General features: G+C 41.7%; 1 protein-coding gene across 1 annotated transcript; it reads left to right on the top strand.

Annotated features, from left to right (window-relative positions):
- The first annotated feature begins 4,088 nt into the window (after positions 1-4,088).
- On the top strand, positions 4,089-8,553 carry LOC118098097 (betaine--homocysteine S-methyltransferase 1-like). The gene is made up of 8 exons (XM_047344521.1): positions 4,089-4,249; positions 4,432-4,564; positions 4,683-4,795; positions 5,386-5,577; positions 6,604-6,751; positions 7,398-7,580; positions 7,685-7,913; positions 8,001-8,553. The coding sequence occupies exons 1-8, from the start codon at positions 4,226-4,228 to the stop codon at positions 8,179-8,181; spliced, it is 1,203 nt and encodes a 400-aa protein (XP_047200477.1). The 5' UTR covers positions 4,089-4,225; the 3' UTR covers positions 8,182-8,553.
- The last annotated feature ends 1,443 nt before the right edge of the window (positions 8,554-9,996 follow it).

Here is a 9,996-nt window from a genome sequence, read left to right as displayed (position 1 = left end):
CTCCATCCCATGACCTCCACTGGGTATAATCTAAAATTATAACTCCTGGCTACGTTTTGCTCAGCTCATGAAGGACATCCCCCCCCCCCCCTTCAATTTTACCCCAACTCTAACATATCCTGTGGTGTTAATCTTGGCTGGATTACCAAAGAGGGAGGGTCATCGCCATCGTAATCTGGGTTGAGAGCAGAAAACAGAAGGGTCTGCAATGCAAATTCTATTCCAGGACTTTTCTGAGTAGTCTTGTGATGATTCAATTTGCATCTTCTATGAACTGTGGGATGATTCTCCTGAACCAACGGCATGGCGATGCATTTAATGTTATTTATCTGGAAGACTCTACTACACAAACTAACTCCTTCTGTCCATCTTCTACCTAGTGCTCTCTTGAATAAAGGACAATGATCCGAGTTAGACTAAATAAATAATTAAAAGCACCCAGAGGTGATTCATACCCTGCATGCATCCCCAATAAGACAATGCTTTTTCTTACTTCTCATCACTATTTCATATTGTGATGATGCTATTTCATAATGACGTCATCATGATATAAGGTGATTAAGTACTAAGGGAGGGGGATAAATGATGACACCTCAGAAACGTACTATTTTAACCCAAACAGATGATTTTGAATATCTTGTTTGATTACATTCCTTCTCAAACTGTGTGGGAGGGTACAGACTATCGCTGATTGACAGCTCAGGTTTTCACCGCAGGAGACATCCCATCATTATCATTCCACCTCCCTCATGTGATTGACAGCATATTCACTCACTTGGCAGTTTATTGGATTCATCAAGCTACAACAGTCAAATACAACAGGCCTGCAATAAATCCTGCATTTAGAAGTTGTGGTGTTCAGTTGTTGTTTGAACTGTTTGTGATTGTGTTGTAGGATGTAGTTTTTGCTGCGGTTGAACTGAGTGAACCATCATTGATATAACAAGGGTGAACCGAATACTCATACTGTCAGTGTAATGCAATACAGTTCTACAGTGTCGCAACCTGTTTTATCCAATATTACACTCTAACACTATTTCAACACATAAAGCCGTACAGTGGGGGTGTACCTAATAAACTGATAACTGCGTGTCTTTGTGTCTTTGTGTCCAGCCTGAGCAGAGGTGTAAGATTTCAATAACCTCTGTGGCTGTGCAGGGTCTTATAGTGGATCAATTCCCAACATGGTTTCACTCATCTTTTTTGATTCTGATCATCAGTTTTTTGACCATTTCTAGCCTCCTTTTGCGGGGGAACACAATATCTGGATGTTGTATTTAAAAAAGCACTTTGCACATTTGTTTAATTTACTGGATTATTACAAATCACGTGGTAAAAAATAAACAAACTGTTGCCCCCGGAGGGTTAAGAGACAGGTTGTGAACTGGTTCTGCTGTCACACACACACCAGCAATTTAAAGAGGGCTTGTCAGACAGTGACGTCTACAAACAACATAAAGTATAAGCAGGAGAGAAACTTTTCACCTGAGGAGGTTCATGTGTGCGACAATGAGGACAACTGGTGGACAGGTGTGGAATGACAAGGTCTTGAAAAGGTAAGGAGACGTTATGAATGATAAACAGATGAGACGTCATCGTGACATCTGTGCATTCTGTTTGCAAAGGCAGATGGAATAAATAACTTCTATAACTGCTGACAGGCGTCACTCCTCCTATTATTCATGTTGTTGGTGCAGGTTGCCCCATGGACGCATGATCCATCACAGTTAAAAAGCTCATCCAGCCTGTTCACAGCCGCCCCTGGGCAGTAAGACATACTCATCATTATTAAGTAACACTTCTACAGCTGAAGCCATTCATTAACAATCACTTTGAGGATTAACAGTGAATTTTTATTAAAAAATGCCAATCATTACTAAGATCAGCTTCTAACCTATGACGATATATTTTCCTTTTCTCTGTACTTTTGTGACCTAACAGTATTTTTAACTTCATTTATAATGCACCTTTCAAAGCAAAGTTACAATGTGCAAGTAGTAAAATGTAACAAGATAAAACACTATAAGTCTACTTTAATTATAGCTCATCCAAGCAGCCAGACTCCTCACTTTATGCACTAGAAGAGAGTATATTTCTCTCTTTTAATCATTTTATAAGGTTTTCTGGAGGAGGATCTCATGCAGTGATCAGGCTCATCGGGGGTTAACACATCACAGGTGCCCAGTGAAGGGCTGCAAGGATTGGTGTAATGTGATCACTGCTCTTAGAACATTTTAAAAGCGTGGCAGCTTTTTGTATGTTTCACTTGCTGATACCAGTTTTCAAATTTAGAATTTTTCAATTGAAATTTTTCTTGAACTGTTGGTCAGAACAAAGAAAAAATATTTTCTGACCCTTCCAGACCAAAAATGAATATGTTTATTGAGAAAACAATGATTAAAAAAATGAGTTGCAGCCCTGGGCGGTTCCTTCTCATACATTATTGCAAATAGGCAAATCCAAAACTCAAGCAATTTCCTCAAAATATTTATAAATTAGAACAATGAATTTGAAAAAAGAAAATCTCCATTCACAATCATCAGACAACTTTTAATTCAATGACAAGTGGCAGAAAAAGTAGACGGAGGAGAAGGCATTTCAAGCAGGTCTACTGAATACATGAACAATATTAAAGTTTCAGATTTCGAATTGCTCGAGTTCTCTTTAAATAGTATTAAACTGATTATTGTATATATTTGTGCAGCAGGCCAAATGTAACATGTTCAGGGTGACACCACAAAGGGTTAAAGATACTACTCCAGACATTTAAAAATACTTTCCTTTGAGTAATAACTTGTTTTTGGTATGTTTGGCTTGTTGCCTTGTTAGAATTCCAACAAAATCTCCTCCTCCCTCACTGAAAAAGTCTGTAAGTATGCAAATGTTGCTTTTTTCAAATGTTTGGAGGAGCCCTACATCACTGTAAAGCCCCTTTGCCCACTGGAGTCAAGTTTTGCGCATGTTTTCCTTGTGTAAGATTGAACCAGACGTGGTTCCCACAAAAGCTGAGCGGTCACTAATATCATGCTCCACAGTATAAGCATGAAACTCAGATTTTAGTGGAGAATTGAGAAACTTTGTTCTTGCAGCAGATGGATGTGAAATCAGCCTTTAAGTGTCTGCACACACACGCGACACACACAGTGTCTGCACACACACGCGCACACACACACACACACTCTCTCACTCACTCACTCACACACACACACTATAACTCCATGACTGAAGGACGACAATTCCACATAATGACCCCATTTAAACAGATTTAGGTTCATTCAACATGACGCAGTGAAGCTGAAACATCCGAGCGGAGTAACAAAAAGCATTTTTGACTTTACATGACTATACATTATATTATTTTGTATTACATTATATTCATATATTTATATATTTTATGTTTGTAATCCATGTTTTTTGAATGTTGCACCTGTGTATCTAAAGGCTCACATATCTTATTTCTGTGACTTTAAGTTCTAATGTCATCAACTAAGCTCACCAATAAGCCACAATGTTGCAGTGGGTAATACATTGTTATTAACCGTCAACAACAACAACAACAACAACAACAACAAACACACACGTATCAGTCTGTGCAGTGAAGCTCAAACACCCAAGTAAAGTAACAAAAAGTAAAATAAATGCCAAACCAATCAGTCAGCACAGTATAGCTCTGAACTTCATCACATCACTGCTACAGTACCAGAGCTTGTACAATATGTTCTCTCACTCACCACATTACATGGGCTTTTGGGATCATTCCAGAAAGGAAAAAAAAAACCCACAGCCACTCACAACATCATGGCTGCTACCGCCCCACATTCTCACCTGCAGGTCTTAAGGTGTAATATGCATTTGGTAATTTATTTAAAAGATGTGGATTCACTAATCTCTGTGTCTTCTACATTCATGCATATGTCAAATAGCCACATCCTGTTCCCACATGTCATCCTGATTTGTATCTCCCAAAAGCACTAAAGTAAACGTGCCAACAGCCAGCTCATCATTAGAGCTGACTCGTTTCTGCTGTGTGAAGAACAGTGGGCAGCTCTGTGGAAACTTACAATGACTGCGAGGAGGGGTGAGAGGCGGGATTTGGACGTGACATCAGGACAAACGCGCCCCTCTTGGATTATAAATTGAGCATGGATGCCTTCACTGAGCCCTCTCCAAACTCAGAAGGACGCTGAAGCTGGGAAGTGTGGGCCGGTCACTGCTGCAATAAGTCATGGCACCAGCTGGATCAAAGAGGGTGAGTGACTGGATGGGATGTCTCAACTGTAAAGGACGAGTTCTCAGTCCATTGCACTTGGTTTTCTCCTGCAGAATGAAGTGGGTGTGCGCACTGCCTTGCGCCCTATAGCGGTAGCGTGTGTCCAAACTTGTGCGCGTTTCTGTGTTTTGACTCTCTGCGTGCGTAATTTTGAACCGCAGGGTATTCTGGAGCGTCTGGATGCGGGAGAGGTCGTCATCGGGGACGGAGGCTTCGTCTTCGCCCTGGAGAAGAGGGGCTACGTGAAGGCAGGGCCGTGGACACCTGAGGCTGCAGCCGAGAACCCCGAGGCGGGTAATGTCCCATCCTCTTCAATTGCGCATTATCATTCTCGTTGATGGCTGAGCTGCATATCCAGTTTTGTGAGGTGTGAAATGAGACACGTTTTTTCTCGCTTTCTCTCCTCTTGCAGTGCGGCAGCTGCACAGGGAGTTCCTGAGGGCAGGCTCCACCGTCATGCAGACGTTCACCTTCTATGCAAGCGATGACAAACTGGTGAACAGAGGCCACACTCAGCGCTTCACTGTGAGTTGTGTTCATATTAAAGTATTTTTTTGGCATGAACTCCGGAGAATGTCCACACAATTGGGGGTCTGCACTCTCTCCGGAGTTTGCCTTTCACACATGAACAATGTAGCAGGAGATTATCCGGTCAGATGCATTCACAACAACACATGTTGGGAGCGTGCAGGTGAGTGGGGGTGCAACATGCGTATGGCAGGATGTAGCATTGTAATTCGTGCAGAGATCACTGGAGGATCTACTGCTGATTTCTGACATGGGCTCATTCAGAAATTCTCCGGTGTTTTTTACTGAGGGGCTGGCCAAGAAGTTCTGGAGAAAGTCTGGAGCCATTCACTCAGACCTTTGCGTTCTCACATACAGCCTGACTTGAGAATGTCAGGAGTTTATCCAGAGTTCAGTGCATGTCTGAAAGCCGCTATAAAGTTTCCTGCAGCTGCTCAGAGGTCCTGCAGAGAAATCGGCCGCTTGGCACCGGGGTTTGATACGACTCCCACACTGCCTACAGGCAAAGCACGGAAACAGAAGTAGCAATTCCATGTTCTCCTGATATGAAAATTGAGCCTTTTTCATTTTTTTTTTTCCATCCACAGGGGCAGCAAATAAACGAAGCAGCATGTGACCTGGCCAGAGAGGTGGCCAATGAGGGGGATGCTCTGGTGGCAGGAGGCATCTCTCAGACTCCCGCTTACCTCAGCTGCAAGAATGAGGCTGAAGTGAAGGCCATCTTTAAGAAGCAGACCGACGTGTTTGTCCAGAAAAATGTGGACTTCTTGATCGCAGAGGTACTTTATAGGAAAGACTACTGATCTGTTTCTTTCACCTTATCGTAAAGTTGATGTCACGTGAGATTAAATATCTGAAGATGACTCTTAAAGTGAGTTCTGAAAAGGTCTGAACTGAAGCAGCGCAGGATGAAGAATTCCTGACCTTTTCCTTAGCGCTGTGTAAATCTTGTTATTCCTAAAACTAGCAGTTGGTACCTGATGCGTATCTGTCCACAGCTTCCAGAGTAAGGTTGCAAGGAGTCTTCTGTGTTATGGGCAAAATCGGTGAGGAAAATGTCCCAATGTCCCAACAACTACCACGAGCTCCACAGGCGCTGCGAGAAACTCCCATTTGCAAAATTGATAAACACAACTTGTGATGTTGCCGGTGGAGACAAACTCTAAATACTCACTTGAAAGCCTCACTGCAACCAACAATGACACCAATGTGTGGGTCAGGTTTCAAACAGTCAGCCCCACATTAGGTTGTTAAAGCGGCTGTGGGACGTAATGCAATATGCAGCGACTTGTTCCTGTGCCAAGTTATGTAACATGTGAAACAAAGGACAAATGTGAATGTGCAGTGAATTGTCCACGTGCCTCAGGTTTCATAACTTCAAATAACATGGTGGACAAATGTAGCCAGAGGGACTTTCATCCGTCTCCACATTACAGCTCAATTTATCATTTTTCTCCACCATCTTTTGGAGACAGTTTTACAAATGCACTTGATTAAAATGTCACATCACGAATGCGTCTTGTAAGATGAATTCATAAATAAATGCACAGCGGGTTTTTATTTGCTTTGAATTTCCGACTAATCCTTTGTTCCATCAATTTATTATCTGAGGCTGCACCTTGCTTCACCAGTTTATTTTTGAAGCGAAAAATGTCAGAATCTGGAAACGGATGCGGCAGTCAGACTGATCTGATCTTTGACCTCCAAACTTTAGTTTTTATTTGATGTAAATGCAAAACGTATTTTTTCTTTTAAGATGAATGATTCACTTGTTCTATTTACATGGCTTGTCTTTTGCTCTGCAGTACTTTGAGCACGTGGAAGAGGCTGAGTGGGCAGTCCAGGTTTTGAGGGCCACCGGCAAGCCAGTGGCCGCAACCCTCTGTATTGGACCTGATGGAGACCTGAATGGAGTCAGCCCTGGAGACTGTGCCGTCAAACTTGTCAAAGCTGGTATGGCAAATCTAAATCCACTGCAATGCATGAGTCCCTGTCCCAGTGAGGAGGGAAAAGGGGGGGGTAATGCAGAAGTGAGGCCACTGGGCAGCAAGTAGAGAGAGAAATCTATTTATTAAGTACATTTAGCTGAAACTATTGCAGTTGTCTAATACAACAGTTCTGCAACAGATCCTACTTTCATGAAGGATATAATGTTCAGTCCATCCCATTTATAGCAATGAGAGTAGGCTGAATAGCTGCAATACACTTCAATACAAACTAAAGCCTCCAGTTATTATACAGTTAAATCAGCATCTCTCTAACAGAACTTCATGAAGGTGTGTAGAACTGCCATTAAACTGCATTAACTTTACTATGTACCTGAAACTGAATCATTTGCATATGTGCAACAGTTCAGATTTGATATGCAAGTGCAAGAAAAATGCCCTTCCATTAATCCTAGAATCGCAAACCAGACTTTTCAAAGATTTCAAAATTAAAGCAGCAGTCCGAGATTCTGACTTTTATAATCTGAATGAAGTTCATATCCCAAGAAATTCTGAATCCTTCAATTCCCATAATGCAACCTGGCATCTTTTATATCGACCCTGCATGCATCCAATCTGATCCCTGATGATGTCTTCCTGTTTCCTTTTTGTAGGAGCTCACATTGTGGGCATTAACTGCCACTTTGACCCGGAGACCTGCGTGAAGACTGTGAAGATGATGAAGGCCGGAGTGGAGAAGGCCGGCCTGAAGGCTCACTACATGAGCCAGCCGCTGGCCTTCCACACTCCTGACTGCAACCGCCAGGGTTTCATTGATCTGCCCGAGTTCCCCTTCAGTACGGGCACACTCTGACAACCGATGCGTCTCCACATTATTAGTTCAACTGTTGTGATGGAAGATCATAATCCACACACTCATCAACAAATGTTTTTCCCACAGCTCTGGAGCCGAGGATCCTGACCAGATGGGACATGCAGAAATACGCCCGGGAAGCGTACCTTGCTGGCATCCGCTATATCGGAGGCTGCTGCGGATTTGAACCCTATCACGTCCGTGCCTTGGCTGAGGAGCTGGCACCTGAGAGGGGTTTCCTGCCCGCTGCGTCCGAGAAGCACGGCCTCTGGGGGAGTGGCCTGGAAATGCACACAAAGCCGTGGGTTAGAGCGAGGTAGGTTGAGGCGACTCTTTTCCGCACGTTTTTTTATTTTTAAGTTGGGTTATTTTGTTTTAAAAAGTACCTTAATCCTCTGCGCAGGGCTCGTCATGACTACTGGGTGAAGCAGACCCCTGCGTCTGGCCGTCCCTACTGCCCGTCCATGTCCACGCCTGACGGCTGGGGCGTCACCAAGGGCGACGCTGAGCTGATGCAGCAGAAGGAGGCCACCTCCAAGGAGCAGCTGAAGGTTCTCTTTGACAAGGGCAACAAATGCCACTGAGTCGTGTCTTCATCCCCCCCCAACCCTCCATCCCCACCCCTCCAGGCTTAATTTGAAAGGAAGAGGCCGAGGGGTGGAGTGTGAGGAGGCACTCTCACACATTCCCTTCAAGTTTGCATACCAAAATAAATACTGACATTGTTTGTCTCTTAAGGTTTTTTTTAAAAATTTTTTTACTAACATTTCAAATTAGCTGTCCAGCCGTAACCAACGATGAGTGTTTCAGCACGATGACGGTATCTGTGACCCTCGTGACATTACAAAGCTCATAAGAGCAGCTGTGATAACCTAACACTCCAAACCAGTGCTTCTTGTCTTTTAAAGAAAAAAGAACTGAATTGTATGTAGCAATAAACTTCCAATTGAACAAAACCAGCGTGTGTGTGTGAGATGTTCTTTGTGTTGATTTATAAAGGGGAAACCAGTTTTATTTATCAAGCACATTTCCTACACAGAGGTAGATTCTTGACATTGCCAGAGGAGTGATCTTCCAAATAATCGAGACTGGTTTAACACCCTCACAGGAACTGCTTTCTATTGTATAAGATAAATAATAACCTGGATGTGTTCTTGAAAATCTGGGACCTGTTCTGTCACATTCAAGGAAAAAGCAATAAATAACTTGACGAGTCTTAGAGCCAATAACACATAGTCGAAGCCTAGAAGTGCAGACAGGTGTTAAGTGTTCAGGTTAAAGTGGTGGGAGATGTGGCAAAATACTGTTTCCTGAATGTTGCAACCTTTTTCTAGAGTTCATTTAGATTTTAAACATTTGTTTTTGCTTTTCTAAACTCGTATATTCTTTTTCATGGGAACAATTAAAAGCATAATTATGGAAAAAAAACATATTTCAGGTGCTTTACAGGGACATGAAAAACAATAGTTATGAAATGAAAAGAAATCAATTTAAACTCAAGGCACAATTAAAAAATGTCTATCATAATTAAATAAAGAGCAGGATCAAGGGGATAAAATATGTATAGAAAATGTAAATTAAGTTGGAGCGAAATAATACAAATGAAATGGAACATGTGTAAAAAAATTATTAAAATACATTTATTACAATGATATATGACCCTGACCTTAAATGAAAATAAAATGCAAAATGTGGCTTATCTTATCTCCACCAATTAAGAACACATGCTAGACTTTTTATAGTAGATTAACAAAATACCTTAACCTTTGATCTGATGTGTGTGATATTGGGGTTTCAACTTGTGGGATGTATTTGGCAACTGTAACATTTTGGCCCTGTGCTTTAATTGTGGTTCACTTCAGGCTAAGATGCTGTTATCAGGTTAAATCAAACCTTATCTTATCCAGCTCACCTGATTTGTTGAATACGGTTCAATGATTGATTTTAATCCTGGAGGACTATTCACTGGAATTTTGTGTTCCTGCATATTCTTGGTGACATTTGTTCTGCTTTGTGCTCCACATTGTTTCCACTGATGATGACACTTGGATCACTGTTATAACAATGAGACATTCCCAGTGAATAGGGTCAAACATTGAAAGATGTTTGATACATCTCCTGCCATCAGAAACAATCATCAACCTTTCTAAATCTCTTAAACAGCAGCTGTAATTGTGAGCTCTTCAGTTAATATTCAAAAAGTTTTGGCGGAAACAAATTCCAAATTTAATGTCAAGTTGTCTTTTTGCTCTCTGCAACATTTATATTTGTTCTGTTTTAGTACTCTATTTTGTTAAATATTTGATTATGTATACGTAATGGAACATTTTTATTATAATTGTAGTAACTGTACCAACAGGTCAAAATAAGTCATCAATAACATTGGGACCTATGATTGT

Source organism: Hippoglossus stenolepis, chromosome 18, assembly GCF_022539355.2.
Source record: "Hippoglossus stenolepis isolate QCI-W04-F060 chromosome 18, HSTE1.2, whole genome shotgun sequence".
Taxonomy (NCBI): Eukaryota; Metazoa; Chordata; class Actinopteri; order Pleuronectiformes; family Pleuronectidae; genus Hippoglossus; species Hippoglossus stenolepis.
This window is presented reverse-complemented; position numbering and strand designations above follow the sequence as displayed.